This window comes from Macaca nemestrina, chromosome 3 (genome assembly GCF_043159975.1).
Source record: "Macaca nemestrina isolate mMacNem1 chromosome 3, mMacNem.hap1, whole genome shotgun sequence".
NCBI classification, from domain to species: Eukaryota; Metazoa; Chordata; class Mammalia; order Primates; family Cercopithecidae; genus Macaca; species Macaca nemestrina.
The window spans coordinates 13,063,994-13,081,091 of record NC_092127.1 but is presented as its reverse complement, the minus strand read 5'-3'; the positions used below and the strand labels follow the sequence as shown (position 1 = coordinate 13,081,091).

The following is a 17,098-nucleotide window of genomic DNA, read 5'->3' as shown; positions in this document are numbered from 1 at the left end:
ACAGACACTGGATCTCTCTCTTTCTCTCTCCATATGCACAGAGAAAATCCATGTGAGAACGTAGTGAGAAGGTGGCCATCTGGAAGCCAGGAAGAGAGGCTTCACCAGAAACCAGCCTTGGACTTCTGGCTTCCGTAGCTGAGAAAACATAAATTTCTGTTGTTTAAGCCACCAGCCTGTGGTATTCTGTTAGGGAAACTCTACCAGGCTCTACTAGGGAAGGTGTGTTTGAAAATGCAACCTTCTGAAAAACCTAGGCATATCTGGATTTGCATCTATTTGCATTTGGATTTGCATCAAATAGGGAAACCTCTGTTTGCTCCCCCTGTTTGTATGCAGATGCAAAGTCCTTGGTAAAATAACTTTTCATGAGAAAAGAGAGAATCAAGGCATATGAATTTGGTGAAAGAATTTTAAAAGTTCAGGACTGTACATAACTTTATTTGTAAAAATGAGAGGTTGACCTCTACAATTACTGAAAACCCCTTCTAGGTCTAACCCAAATTCCTCGAATTATCTCAGATGCAGACAAGAGACCAATGATTGTTTAAGTGAACTCTGCAAGCTCCAATATCTCTCCATTATTGAAGCTCTAGATTCCCTGAGGGCCAGGGAATAAGCTACCACATGATATGGATGAAAACGAGTTCTCTTTCTTACATGCCCTAGAGGGTGAGTTGTCAATCATGACTGCCCACGCAGATACTGAGGTATAAGGTGGGGCTCAGACACTCGACCAAATGGAGGACTAGCTAAAACAGGTCCAGGGAAGAAGCACCTCCCCCTAAGACATGCTCACCAGTGTACCATGTCAGTTTACCATTGCTATGGCAACCCTGGAAGTTTGCACCCCTTTCCACCACAGTGACCTGAAACCTCAGAAGTTACCACCCTCATCCTAGAAACTCCTATAGAAACTTCCCCTTAATTTGCACATAATTAAAAGTGAGTATAAATATGACTGCAGAACTGCGTCTTGGCTGCTATTCTGGGCACACTGCCTATGGGGTGGCCCTGCTCCACAAGGAGAAGTACCTCTGCTGCTGATATACGCTGCTGCTTCAATAAAAGTTGCTGTCTCACACCACTGGCTTGTCCTTGAATTCTTTCCTGGCTGAGCCCTGCCTGAGCCCCAGTTTTGGGGCTTGCCTGTCCTGCATCAATATGATAGGGACAACTGAGCTTGTAAGTTTCTCACACAAGTGTGAATAACAGGAGAAGCCATTTGTTACACGTTTAGGAAGGGCTCTGTGAAATCCGGATGGTGTGTGTTTAGAGATGTCACTAATATCAAAGAAAAGGGGTCCTTTTAAAATTGAATGAACAGAGTTACATTTTTTGTAGGTGTAATAATATTTCCAATAAAGAAATTTAATGGGCCAGGCATGGTAGCTCACGCCTGTAATCCCAGCACTTTGGGAACCCAAGGCTGGCGAATCACTTGAGGTCAGGATCACTTGAGACCAGTCTGGCCAACACGGTGAAACTTCATCTCTACTAAAAATATAAAAATTAGCTGGGCATGGTGGCGAGTGCCTGTAATCCCAGCTACTCGGAGGCTGAGGCAGGAGACACTTGAGTGCTAGAAGTGTAGGCTCAGTGAGCTGAGATCACACCACTGCAGTCCAGCCTGGGTGACAGAGTGAGATTCTGTCTTTAAAAAAAAAAAAAAAATTGCTGAACAGAGCTATATAAACCATATATATTTGAATATAAGAAAATGAACGTTCAAAAAGGCTAAGAGGATGCACAGCTGCCTTAAAATGATGAAAAAAATTCCACATGACTTTAATGGCACATTAAAAATATTGCTATAAAGTCCAATGGTGTTGAATATTCCTGAAAACTTTCTTCTCCTTTTAAAAGTATTTATAAATTTTCGTTGTAAAATTAAGTATTTTTGTTTGAGACATTTTCAATTTTTAGCCAGACATTCATTACTTAGTTAATTTTAAAGAAGTTTTTAACAGTGTTTCGCCATCATTTCTATCCAATCCAAACAGTTATTGCTGTTAGTGTGAACAGTCATCGTCATGTTTCATCAAGTCTGATATATAATCAGTCCTGGTGGGTGAGTCTATGGGTAGCATCCAACATTTTGACCTCTGTACTTACAATTATATAGATGTCAAGTCTCAGAGACAAAGGCCCAATCCCTAATGAAATCCTATCGTCAGAATGCCAGATGGTAACAACATTAGAAATCGATTTTTGCTTCAAAGGCCTTGCCTGGACTGAATACAGTATATGTGCATCTGATTGAGGTTTGGAAAGCATGCACAAGAAGTCTTAATTTTTGCTTCCTTATGAAAGTTGCATGGTTTAATTTTTTTCAAGATGTTTGAAAATAAATTTTTCAAAGTCTCTATCCGTGATCACCTTCGATATGAAGAAATCAGAATGATGCTTTGAGCTATGGAAATATGTGAGGATTTAAGAAGTAGAATTAGAATTATAGTATAAGGCTGATAGGTTTTTCATTTATAATTTCTTACATGCAACATTTGTAGAGGATAAATATTTCCCCTTAATGGGGTCAGTAATCTCAAGAATGTTGTGTCTCTGGAGTTCTTAAAATGTTCTGGTTTTGATTTTCCCTTGTATGTAGTTTAGAACAAACTTTGTAACTTCAGAGCCAGGATTTCATGCACAATTTTAATCTAACTCTTTCCTTCACAGATTAACATGCTGAGACTCGGGAGGTGGTGATTTGCCCAGGGACACAGAAAAGTAAGGATTAAAAACTTAGTTTAGGATTCCCAATCCAGAGCTCCTTCTATTACACCATACTTCTTTAGACAAGGAGTTGTTAGGTATGGAATGAAAAGACCGCATGAAACTGGCTCACACTTCCAGAAGTTAGCAGATAGTTACTTTCCACTTTAAAAATGTCCATATATACCAACAATTCAAACATATGAACAGATAAATTAGTAATTCTTTCATAAGTAACTACTTTAAAACACGGTATGTGTCACTGACTTCCTTAAATTGTTGTCTGGGTATACGATAGACACTTTTAGAATACGATAATGGATTTATTCAGGACTCTCTAGAATTCATCTAGAAAAAAATCAGACACATTCATGCTCTTTCTTCTGTAGCAGAGTGAAATACTATATTTATGTTACTCTCATTTTTAATTGAAAAGGTAAAGTCCCTAAAAAATATCCTTTGGAAAACCTGCTAATGAAAACTCAGATCTTGGGACAGCATAGCAATGTAGAAGGGTGTGGGCCAAGAGACCTGTATACTCTTAGCCCCAGCACTTCCTAGACAGATAAACATGGGAATTTCAGCATGTAAGTAAGGAGTTTTGTAAGCTTTGCCATATGCTGAAAGAATTGCTGTAATATGAACTCTCTCACCTGTTGTGTCTGCTTCTTCTCTCTCATCCATTGAGTAAAATTCTTTCATAAGCAGGGTATCCCTTGAGAAAGCCTAGTGCATAGAGATAAGTTCATGACCCTTTATCTTTTCTTTAAAGTGCATTCTAGATATGCCACTGAATCCAGTCTTGTATTTGCCACTCAAACTTCTGTTTTGAGTGGTGTGAATATAAAGAACAAAGTTTACTTTTAGAAATTCTAATAAAGGAATCTGTTTCAGTCAAGCAGTTAGTAAATGTCAAAAGCTTTCCCCCCAAAAATCTGGATGATAAATCTTACACAACGGCTCACCAAAACATTTTTTCCTCGAGTCTTTTAAATTGAGTATGCGCTATTAGGTTTCTGGACATAAAGTTCTGTTTATAAATTTTCTAAGATTTGGATATATTAACTGCTCCAAAATGATAATGGCTGTGAACTTCCAGAGTTTTCTTATCATTTAGGTTGACTGAATTGGCATCTGAGGACTCTTCTGCAAAGTTTATGAACATTCTCACTGTATTTTTTAGCTTTTTTGCTGCATCACATTTGTTAATCTAATTAATTGCTTAGCTTTATCTTTAGTCCATTTTCTTCGCTGGCTACACAACATCTCATTCATTATGTGTTGAAGAGGGATTTTTATGGTTTACATAAAATCGTTTGCAAGTATCTTTGGCAATGTGTTATCTTTGTTCATGATACTCTCACTTTTGGTCAAAATTATTACATCTCCAGGGACAAGATTAAATAGTTTTTTTGGCATGATTCAGGCTTTACTTTTTGATTTAGTGTTTTCATTTTTTGGTTTACCGCAAAAAACTAACGTTTAGCACACAGTTTAGTTGGTTTTTAAATCTGATAACATATAACAGTCATTGTATAGGGTCTACTATTCTTTGCATGGCCTCAGGGTGCTTACTGAAACTTAGAATATATTTTATTTCTAATTTAGCTTAAAAATTAATAAATATATCAAATCTAAAAATGATTGGCCAGATCAACAGTAACAGATTACATATGTTTATTTATATTCTTTTTGGCTCCAATAAGATGAAAAAATGAATCTTAGCTGAATTTCAAAGATGAGGAGGAGCATTTTATATACTAGGGATTTTATATACTAGTGATTCCATATACTAGTGATTCCCTATAAGATGAAAAGAGGTTATTTTGATCCCAATTTTCGTTTTGTAATCACCCGTTGTCAAATTTACTTTTCATTTTTTTTCTTTTCTTACTGTTCTTAAGTCTGAATACTTTCTAGACCTTAGCCAGTATGTAGAATGCCCAAGGTATATGCTGACTGCTCACAAGCTTCAGATCCATTGTTACTAAAAAATAGAAAAATGTCTATAATTTGTAAACAAGAGTGTTTTGGAAGACTGCTTTCCTTTTCTTTTCCAGGACATTAAAAACTTCACTTCATGAACTAGATGATAATGCTGTACAGAGCACACAGCTGGAATTCAGTAACCGTTGCATTAAAACCATTTTTTAAAGTTGGTATTGAAAACACTATATTTTCAGGGCACTGACTTCCTAATTAAAAATTTTGAAAGGAAACATTATTTTGTAGCAAAATATATAGATACTGATATTTTGTATCATACTGATTTGTCACCTATACCAGTCAAAAATGTTTTAGTGGGCGCCTGTAGTCCCAGCTACTCGGGAGGCTTGAGGCGGGAGAATGGCTTGAACCCAGGAGGCGGAGCTTGCAGTGACCTGAGATGGCACCACGGCACTCCAGCCTGGGCAACAGAGTGAGATTCCTTCTCAAAACAAAAAAAAAAATGTTTTAGTTAATGTGCTATCTTTACATGCTTATGAGGAATATTTTCTCTTTTTAGGACTAATTATTTTTATACAGTAGTTATGACATACCAGTATATAATTCTCTGTCAACAAACAAACCACTTATTTGGTTTTATTTATGCAGACAAAATATTTCTTTTAGAAAAAGGTATTTTAGGCTGGGCATGGTGGTTCATGCCTGTAATCCCAGCACTTTGGGAGGCCAACGTCTGTGGATCACTTGAGGTTAGGAGTTCATGATCAGATTGGCCCACATGGTGAAACCCCATCTATATTAAAAAAAACAAAAATTAGCTGGGTGTGGAGGCACCTGTCTGTAATCCCAGCTACTCAGGAGGCTGAGGCAGGAGAATCACTTGAATCCGGGAGGCAGAGGTTGGGGGCAGTGAGCTGAAATCACGTCACTGCACTCCAGCCTGGGCAACAGAGCAAGACTGTCTCAAGAAAAAAAAAAAAAAAAAAAAAAAAAAAAAAAATATATATATATATATATATATATATATATATAAATAAAGGTATTTTAGTGTAATGCCTTTTTGAAAATGAAACAAGCACTTCAATTGTGTGGCTGAAATGTTTCCTTTTAAACATGCATGAGCATTTAAATATTATTTTTAGTTTTTTATAAATGTATTGGATAGAAGCACTTCCACTCACAAAAAGTATTTTAGCTGGCCAGAAGAAATCAAATATTTGGAAAAGATTATTTTTGTGAAAATATTTTAAAGCTACTTTAATATATACTGCAGGCTTTTCTACCAAGGTAAGATTCTGAATGTTCCCAGAGTACTGAATGACTTTTAATCACAATGCTGAGCAGTCTATTTTACAAGATGTTACATATTGATTCACTTGGTTATAAATTCAAAAGTATCCTGTGCTAAAATGTTCATAAGAGATGAAGCAATAGCATTCTGTTGTCCTCTGACACTGTCTTTCACAGGATCATACTTTTATCATAGTAATACATATGTGACATCTGGTTAGAGAAGAAGAAAGGGCAGAGAAAGATCAGTGTCTTCATGATAGCAGTTTTCGTTCATCATGTAAGATGATAATGGACTGAACTTAGCAGCTTATAATACAATTTTCATTTTATTTTAAACATATTTTGAATGATATAAAAATATTGATCACAGTGAGTTTTACCAATTGTTGCTATAAAAATGAATGCAGAAACAATATTTTTAGTGGAAATAAATTATATAGTTATTCTTTAAAAAAAAATCACAAGAGAAAAATCTTGGCTGTTTGGTCATTGGTAGAAAACCAGTCTTTACAAGAGGCCTTTTGCAGATGAGCTCCAGTCCGTTTCTGTAAAGTTATCCACATGGTTCCGGAAACACAGACTTTTGTCTTTGTTAGCACGGACCCACAAGGGTCTCTCTGTTCACAGACAGTTCTACTGTGGCAACAGTTTTCCATAATAGAAAATCGATGAACTGGAAAACAGTACAGTCTTAGCTCATATGTGGTCTTTTCCAATATGAAGGGACACAACGACACACTTCTTCACTATATGAAAATCCTGGCTCACAAGGCTTCTGGCGGTTCGTACATGGCCGTCTGTAACAGCTAGGAGAACAAACAAGAACACACTTATGTTAAAGATCAAGGCAGTGGATTCATTATGCTACCAAGGTATTTCAGTGTTTTTATATTTCAGACTAGAACAAAATTACTAATTTTATGATGCAATTGTTCATAGATTTATAAAAGTTTGTTTCTGCTTAGAATTACAACATTTCAGAGGAATGGAAAGGCCTTAAAATAAAAGTCTTGCTTGGTGATATAACAAATGGAAGGAAGGATGAGGTATTGTAAGCATTAGTTCCTTTGAAGTGCTCTTTGCTTCATGGATGAAAGAAACATAAAACAGAAATTTTGAAAGTGAACATTGAAGGTCTGCTGACTTACTGTGATCACATAAGCATGGCTGAATTCACATGAGTCTGGGACTTGTATGGGACCCAGACTTCCAGGCAATTAAACCAGCCATGTTGGCAGAACTGTGGTCCTCAGTGAGCAGCCCCACCCTCACTCTTGTGTCTCTACTTGGCAGCTGGCTGCATGATGGTGGCTAACTCTTCCTTTCCACCTGGGCTCCAGGTGAAACAGAGGCATTCTGGGGCAGGGAGGTAAGAGGGATAATACTAGCAGTAGGGTCCCCTTCCTCCCATCCTAGACTGCCGGGTTCTAGTAGCAGAGAGAAGACAAATCACCAACTGGTCAATCTGTCCCCTGCCCCGTTGCTCCAGTGAATTGAGACCTCAGTTTTTGAAATACAGTCTCGTTCTGTTGCCCAGGCTGGAATGCAGTGGTGCGATCTCGGCTTACTGCAACCTCCGCCTCCTGGGCTCAAGTCATTCTTGTGTCTCAGCCTCTTGAGTAGCTGGGATTACAGGCGTGTGCGGCCATGCCTGGCTAAGTTTCTGTATTTTTTGTAGAGCCAAGGTTTTGCCATGTTGGCTGGGCTGGTCTTGAACTCCTGGCCTCAAGTGATCTGCCCGCCTTGGCCTCCCAAAGTGCTAGGATTACAGGTGTGAGTCAACACGCCTGGTGAGAATTGGAGCTATTTTTGAAAAACTTTTTGGAGTATGAGCATGCCTAATGTGCGGGAATAGGTGTAAAGGGAAACGTGCAAGATGACCTGAGGTGGAAATCGAAAGTGTGCTACAAAAATCCCTACACAATTTGGTTTTCATATTTCATTTATTTGGCTCTAGAAAAGAAAGCATGTCTAGTTAATTTTTTTAAACTTTGCAAATGCGAATTCATAGTTGTGACTACTGGTATTCCTCTGCTAAAAAGGGATATGATACTTAATGATCCATAAAAGCTGTTAATTAAGGCCATGAACCAAAGAATATATACTCTGCCCACTGCACTTTGTAATAAATATTAAGAGAGAATGAGGAGAATATAAATTTTCAAAATATGGTATTTTCTCTTTTGCTCCAATTTATATCACAAAGTCTGGAATTACACACTTAGAAAAATGAACATAGGATGAGTTGCAGTAAACAGAAAGCCTTTTTGAAAGAATGTATACTATTAGGAGAAATGCAATGATAGAAATGTTGTCTGTGTTCATATAAGAATTCTGTAGAAAAGTATGACAGCTGGTTAGTCTGTATGCAGACATAGGAATTTCAGATTTTTCAGTGTATACTAAACTCACTCAAGAATTCAATATCAAACATAGTTTAATAAGGCTTAAAAAGATTGAGTGTCTGTATCCTTCTGAAAATACTAGCATATACATTTTTGAAATATCTTTTTGGTTATTACAGTAGGAATATGTAGGTAAAATTGGAATATAGTTCTTTCTCAAAAAAAAATACTTACGATGTACTTTGCAGTATAAGGGAAGAAAAATATAATCAATGAGATAGCTAGACTCACTAAAGCCATTTTATGCAGTAGCTGAAATATTAGTTGAGGAAAATAATAAAAACATACATTACAATAAAGACACAAAACTCTTGAGAATAAAACGATGAACTCGTTATATACTGTGGAAAAACAATAATGAACATTAGTGAAGATAGTAGTAAATAAATGGAATACGAGCTTTTTTTGCTAAAAAGAACATTATCTTCCCATATGTAAAGAGTGGATGTAAAAGAGTGAAAGTGATTAAGAACAAATGCTCTGAAAATTTAGTATACAAGTAGGAAAGTACAATGTCACATCATAGAAGAGGTGGGCTGGAAGAAAACGGCCATGGAAAGGACAGGTTACCTAAGGACAAAATTCTCTGTTGGATTTGGTAACTGTGAGGCCAATGAAACTTTAAACAGAGGTTTAACATAGCACCGTAGGCCATAAACCAGGTTATAGTTGGTTGAATACATGGTAGATGAAAGAGGTGAAAACAAATGCCCCATTTTTGAGCAGCTTTGAAGAGGACAGAGCTCGGTTGCTAAAGTATGCTCAGCTTCACAGTAACAGGTTAATAAAATAGAAGAAATTTGGGAACTTTTATAAACTGAGGGGGAAAAAAGTAGAGCTGAAGATGTTAAAGTTATAGAAGAAAGAAGGAATGGCATGAAGCAATGTTGAAGGAATGTGGAGAAAATGTCAAATGCACAGGTCTGGCTTAAATAGCAGGATCACCTTATTCTCTGAGATTAAAGAGGAAGAGGTTCAGGGATTAACACTGAATGTGCTTGAGTCCAGTAACTTCATTTTTTTTTTTTCTTGGTGGAGAAGAGTGCAAAACCAAGTTTAAGAAATGAGGCTTGGGTACCTTTAACAATATATTCATTTATTTCTCTAATTCTATCAAATACTTAGCTTAAATCTTTTCATTTCCAGGTATAATTCTATAGTCAATGGTACTATCCTATCCTTTGTTTGTAAGTTTTGCGTAAAAATTGTCTGCATTTAGAACAGTTGTCCTAAGTGATGTCTGAAAGCATTATACTTTTTGGTGGGGGTGGAGTGGATTGCCTGGATGTATTTTGAAAACATCCCACAGGAGCCACTAATCTAGAGTATATTCGGAACTTGGATTTAGTTTTATCCTCAAGGCTCCCATCTTGCTTTTTTTGGAAGCAAATTCAGTCTCATGCATTGGTTAAAAAAAAAAAATAAGATTTGGTTAAAAAAAATAAGATTTTATCTTTCAGAACTTATTGGCCTCATTCTAACAAGCAATTGCTACTTTGGTTAAGAAAACAGCTTTTAGTTTAGAACATATTTCTAGTAAGAGAAATTAAAACTCTTCATGAGGATCTCTTACCTGCATGTTTGGTGTTGGAACTTCTTTCCTTTTAACAAGCATTTCTGTGGACTTTCTGTACATTCACAGGCACATTTTCCAGGATTTAGGGGGAGATTTCTGGGGCAGGTTCTTTTACATACACACTGGCACGTGTTGTCATCAAATTCTCGGTTGGCCCCACATTGGCTGGGGAAGAGTTTGTTTTTACAGACACACTGGCATGAGTTTCTGTCTAGTTCTTTGTGGGGTCCACAGCTGGCAGGCCGAAGCCCCGCTCTGCAGACACACTGACAGGTCTCTTCATCCAGTTCCTTGTTTGGTCCACAGATGTCATGGAATCCATCTGTTGAGTCTAGACAAACAGTCAGAGCATCTTTACTATACCTCACTTGGTTCTGGGTGTGGCATGAAACAAAAGCTTCTAAAAGCATCTTCCTTTGTATGTTTTCCCTCAAAGGATTGTGTACAAACATGAGTATGTTCCTTTACAAAGGAGTTCAAAATAATACCAATGTGAAGTAGAAAATGTACTATTCTTTAGTCACTTATTTCAAAGAATGATGAATATTGTACATGTGGTTTTAATAGTAGAATATGTTAATCACAATATAGACCCTTGGCATTTAGTCTTTAAAATATCATTCTGCTTACCATCTCCAGCATCCGAGGAAAACATAAAATCTTCCTGAGCCAGGCATCTGCAGATGTGATTATTCCACATGTAATTGGTGGGGCAAGTCCTGTTTGCCACCTGGCACCTTTGGAAGAAACAGGTGAGGTTTAGCAATGGTGTGACTGGTACCTAGAAGGGACCATCTCTGCTCACATATGTATCAAAATAATGCTTATAAAAAAGCTTTAAAAACATAAGAATTATGAAACAAAATGTGAATGTTTTCTTCCAAACTATCTCTACCTACAACTGCTATCAAATTCCAACCCCAGAGGTGATCACTATTTGTGGTATGGTCATATAGGACACCAGATTTTATCTTTTTAAGGCAAACATGTGGATTTGTATAATCATATAGGGTTTTAGCTTGTGAAATATATAAGGTAAGACCTTTTACTTTGAAATTTATTTTTTCCATTATACAATATCTCATGGACAATTTTATAAGTCATTGAATAGAGTTCTGCTCCATTATTTTTGGTGGCTATGTAATATTCCATACAAACGATGTATCATTATTTGTTTTATTTATCTCTTAGGTAACTATCTACATCATTTCCAATTTTGGCTTTTCCAAGCAATGCTGGATGAAACATCTATGTAAAATGTATCTTTACTGACTTATTTCTGAATCACAGATCCCCATGTTGTAAAGGCTCCAGTAATGCAAAATTTCCACTCTGTACTCCACCAAAAAGTTATCAAAGATATTTTGTTTTGTTGTTGTTCTAGCTCTTTACTTCCTTCTTTGCCTCCCTCCTTTCTTCATTTGCTTCCCCTCCTTTCCCCTTTCTTCCTTCCTTCCTTCCTTCTTTTAGTAAAAATTATGAACCTACAGGCTTCAATCAAGTACACCAATTGCTCCTTTGATGGTCCAATGGCCCCACTGTTGCTACCTGAGACCCCTCTCTGTTGGTGCCCACGTGACGTGAGCCCTCTCTGGGGTGAACATATATCACAAGCTCAGCTTGCTCATTTTCTCCTCCACACCTGGAATCATCCATTTCTTCAGAAGCCCTAATTCTTTTTGTTGGAAAACAGTGTTTTAGAGGCTATCATTTGAAATCGGAAGTGTTTAGTGCCATCACATCACATTACTACTAGATCTTTTCAGGGGGCAGAGCTAGAAAAATGCATGTATATCCTGTAGAATGTTCTCCTAGTTAATGTTTACCCAGTAGAAGGATTTTTGGTTTTAAATATCCTAATTTACAGAATACATACCAACTTCTCACTACCTCATTTTTTCATCTAATGTTGGTGTAGACATCAAATGGAAGTATTTATTTACGTCTTCCACACTCTATAATATTGTAAACAACTTTATGTGCTGGAAGAATGTTGAGTTACATTCCAAATTGATTTTAGAACAGAGTAAGAATCCTATGTAGCCACCTTAACATGTGCATTGAGTATAAACAAACAGGCCATTTGCTAAGAAAGTTTTGCAGTCATACTCAGTGTAACAATACATCTTTCTTTTAATAATAGCCTGATAACTTTTACAGCATCGCATGAAGGAATTTTTCAATAGAAAAACAAGCCAACCTGCATTTTGCAACCAAAATGCAGCTTCAATATCTTCCTTCAGCTTGAACATCATTTCTGAAGATTGACCAAAGCTATCCTGTCCAGCAGTCACTACAGCATGTACTAGACATAGGGAAGGTCTCTTCATTCCTCTTAATATGACAGTTTGTCTAAGATTGCCCACTTGTCCTCCATCCACCCATCACCTTCTGCAAACAGCAATGACTGATTTGACCCTTCTTTGTCCCTTCTTGAGTTTCTTCAAGAGTCATGTCTCCTTTAGCATGGTGAAAAACAGTGTATTATGGGTCTTTTATTTAAATTTTGACTTTTAACTTTTTGATTGCTGTGTTACTTGCTATGCTATGCCATAAAGTAACAATTTCTCGTACAGCACACACACAGTCCATGTAACTAGATACAAAGCAACTGTATGTTAGTAACAGCAATAATTGCTGGATGATTAAGAAACAATATACAATTTAGATTTTATCAAGATAGTTTGTCACTTTTCTACAGGCGTTATTAGGTATCAATTATTCTACAAGAAATAGCTATGTTTTGGTTTACCTTCCACTCACTATAATTGTTACCATTTAGAACAACAGAAACGTGCTCTCAATATCTATTTTTGGGAATAGATTACTGATCTCAAGCAAGAGATTCTTGTGTATATTTTTAGAGAAAACATTTCATACTGTTACCTCCAAATCCAATTAACATTACTGGATTTTAATGTACTACCTTGACTTCATACTAATAACTTCCATGAAAACCTTGGCTTCTAACCGTCTTCATATAAACTGTCATTTGTTTTATCCTGAATATATTATGTACTTTTGTGCTTTTACTTTTGAAAATGTCAAACATGGATGTAATTATAAGAGTTAAGACTATAAGAAAAATATACAGTCAGAGAAGTTCTGTATCATCAGCAAGTTTCTTTTTTTAGCTTTTTGGTTTATATTTTCAGGGTATCTTCTTGCCAAAAAATTGTATACATGTTTTTTCTCATTTTGTTACACAGATGATAGCATCCCTTACACACTATTGTAAACCTTGTTTTTTCACTTACCAATATTTCCTGGAGAACATTGTACCTTCCTACTAATTTTAGGGAATTTCAAGGGCAAGTCTCTACTCATTGCACATTTTTGTCAATATTTTCTTGGTTAATCATGAACGTATATTGTTCTAGATAAAATGCAGACAGTCAGTACTTACCAATTGTCCAAAAAAGTATCATTATTTTTAAAATTTATATCCTCTTGATTGTTAGTGTCCTTCCATCAAATAAGTTACAACTTATGTTAAGTTCTATAATAGCAATGCAATTATTCCTGGCTGCATGAAACTCACAATCTTCTTCTATAAATGATGGCACAACCATTTTGGTCATGTTGCTTCAATGTTGATTGATATATGGTTTAAGTAACACACTGCCATGTTGGCATCAAGTGGTCATTATACCGTGTTGGTAGAAAGATATCTTTCACTTTACCAACATGTGATTTATACTGCCACTACCTAAACCAGTGCTATTCCAACTGCTGCTTGCAACCCATTAATGAATCATGAAATCAATGACATGGGCTCAGAAATGCATTTTAAAATGTAACAGAATGATATATAATAAAAATAATAAAATACAAACCAATAGAATGCATGTGATACTGACTGGTTCCTAAAGAAAGCACCCTGCTTCAAAAGTGAGGAGCAAGTTCTTGGCATTTAAAACTTCTCATGTAAAAATGGGGGGTGGGTGTCAAAATTTTCAAAATATTGTTATGTTAGAATGAAAGGAAATGTGGTCATGATGGACAGAAGGTTTAGTAAAATTTGGTTATCTCCTTTACATTTTAATCTCCAAAGCATTTCTCCTTACTGAAGTTTCTCTTCTAGTTCTGAATATTAAAGTGTTTAATACTTTAAATTCAATTTAAAGTGCATAAATGCTTTAAAGGTTTATGGTTTTTTTTTGTATAGTGTATTTATAAAACACATTGATTCAAAGACATTTTGTCTGCAAAGCAGGGAATTGCACAATTATTTGCAAGGTATATATACGTTGAGAATCATGTGAATAAACTAACTTTCCTATCCCCTGACTGACCCCACCACACTCACACAGACACAACCACAATCCTGCCTATAACATGTATGAAGGATAAAGATGCTTTTACCAGACTTGTTTCATTAATTATTTTCACAGCTTCACTTGACTTTCGTTTGGCAGCTATTGCTTTTTGCTGGTTAAAATCAGATGACAAAAATATGAGTATATGCGTTTTTCAAACTAAAGAACAATTAACGTTAAAGAAAATCTTATTTGCGTTTATCTCTCCTTGGAAATATTAACAGATAAATGTGTTCCAAATATGTTCTGCTACATTATATTCTAAATGTTGGTTAATAATTACTAGCTCTTATACTTTGAACATCATAGCAGGCTATTTTGTGCATGCTATTTTTGTGATTCTTTCATATTCTACACTTTTTGGCACTGAGGTTTTCCTACACTTGGAGATTTCTTGACTCCTCAAATTCACATTTAAGGAACTAAAACATGCTATTACCTTTTGTTTGGCCTTAGAACTGAGCTGAAATGTTATTCTTTTTCAAAGAGCTATAATCTGCTATAATGTTTGACACACACACACACACACACACACACACACACACACATATATAATATTCATGCATTTTTCCAGCTTTATTGAAGTATGATTGATAAATATTGTACATATGTAAGTTATACAAAGTGATGTTTTGGTATATGTATACATTGTGAAATGATTACCACAATTAAACTAATTAACATATCCATACCTCAGAGAGTTACTGTGTGTGGGGGGCTGGGAGGGTGTCGTGAGAATACCATTGAGTAGAGTAACTATGCTGTACTATACGTTAGGTCTCCAGAGCATATTCACCTTGTAACTGCAAGTTGTCACCCTCTAACAATTTCCCCATGTCCCCCACCCCCAAGATGCTGGTGACCACTCTTCTATTATGTATCTATGAATTCTACTTTCCTAGATTCCATATATAAGGGAGATCAGCAATATGCATCTTTCTATGTCTGGCTTATTTTACTCAGCATAATTTCCTCCAGGTTATTTCATGTTGTTGCAAATGGCAGGATCTTTGTAATATATTTCTAATTGAAAAAAATTAACTGCACCTTGATTTATGTTAAACTACTTATTGATTTACTTCCTCAGATCTCTCTTAAAATACTTCACAGATCATTCAAAATGAATAACATTAATTTAATGTGAATTCAACTGTAACACATGACTTTTTTGAAAAGCAAATTATTTCTATAGATACGAACTGCATTATTAATCAAGTACTCTCATTGGAAGCTCTTTTAATAAGGTTTTTCACAACAACACAGCAAATGAAAATTTGGCTTACTATGTGGCACCTATGGTTCCATAGCTGTGTCCCTCAAATAGTCTTCCTACCCCTAGTCTTGTTCAATGGGAAGTGTGAGCCACTAGCATTAGTGAAACCCGTGTTTCAAGACAGGTACCATGAGCTCTCATATACTCCTTCAGAGCATCTTCATGTTATTCAATGGGTTATCCAACAGGATGTTCGTACCTTACTAAAGAAACAAATAGGCCGGGCACGGTGGCTCACGCCTGTAATCCCTGCACTTTGGGGGGCCGAGGCGGGTGGATCACGAGGTCAGGAGATCGAGACCATCCTGGCTAACACGGTGAAACCCCGTCTCTACCAGAGATACAAAAAATTAGCCTGGCGTGATGGCATGTGCCTGTAGTCCCAGCTACTTGGGAGGCTGAGGCAGGAGAATGGCATGAACCTGGGAGGTGGAGCTTGCAGTGAGCTGAGATCACACCACTGCACTCCAGTCTGAGTGACAGAGCAAGACTCCGACTCAAAAGAAAAAAAGAAACAAATAAGCAAAATCTGACTATATTAATAATCTTGATAAATAGCAAAATAGGGTTTTGGTTTTCAAATGCCAACTGCTGATGTTATCTGAACTTGAAACCTGTAATTATATTATGAAGAATATAGATACAGACCCTTCTTGCCCAAGCTTTCTGTCTGAATAGCAGCTGGAAGAGCAACTATATTCTTTCATTGTCAGAGCCACAGAACGCTGGGTAAAAATGCTTCAACAATTTTGTACCAAATATCTTTGAACTGTCGTGTTCATCTTGAGTTTGTTATGCCTGATGCTTGTATACACTTGACTATGTACCTATGAACACAGAGACTGATTTGCTTATACTTTGGAAACAGCAGTTAATAGTGAATGGAAAGTGGTTACATAAAAGTGGCCTTTATATTCAACATTATTAAGTAACTTCTTCAGTATTACAGGTAGAAATCAGAAATACATACATTTTAGGTTTCATATAAATTGTTAAAAAGGCACACGCTTAATAGTATGTATCGAAGAACACATAGACTTATCTTCTGTTCTATTGATTTTTATTGATTCCGCATGAACTTGTGTTTGTGTCTGTTGTGTTACTGTTTGGTCGTGTTCCGTTAGTCTACTGACAGGGAGAACAGTGGACAGAGCTGGGGTTTGTTCAGACATTAAAGGAAAAGATGGCGAGTAGGATGAATCAATGAAAACTCCATAGTTGTAACAATTTTGCCACTCTCAATATTTGAAAGGCTAATACAATCATTGCATTAATTTAAAACATGGGTTTAGGCTGGGCATGCTGGTTTACGCCTGTAATCCCAGCAGTTTGGGAGGTCGAGATGGGCAGATCACCTGAGGTCAGGAATTTGACACAAGCCTGGCCAATATGGCAAAACCCCATCTCTACTAAAAATATACAAATTAGCCGGGTGTGGTGGCACGTGCCTGTAATCCCAGTTACTCAGGAGGCTGAGGCAGGAGAATCGCTGGAAACCGAGAGGCAGAGGATGCAGTGAGCTGAGATCACACCACTGCATTCTAGCCTGGGCAACAGCATGAGACTCTCA

At 36.6% G+C, this 17,098-nt stretch overlaps 1 protein-coding gene across 1 annotated transcript in view; it reads right to left on the bottom strand.

Annotated features, from left to right (window-relative positions):
* Window positions 1–5,908: 5,908 nt before the first annotated feature.
* LOC105466632 (vascular endothelial growth factor C) overlaps window positions 5,909–17,098 on the bottom strand; it is a 121,747-nt gene continuing 110,557 nt past the window's right edge. The window contains exons 5-7 of the mRNA XM_011715697.3: window positions 10,567–10,673; window positions 9,934–10,267; window positions 5,909–6,761 (exon numbers count right to left, since the gene is read on the bottom strand). Coding sequence (XP_011713999.2) covers window positions 6,647–6,761; window positions 9,934–10,267; window positions 10,567–10,673 — 556 coding nt within the window. The 3' untranslated portion in view covers window positions 5,909–6,646. The remainder of the gene's footprint in view (window positions 6,762–9,933; window positions 10,268–10,566; window positions 10,674–17,098) is intronic.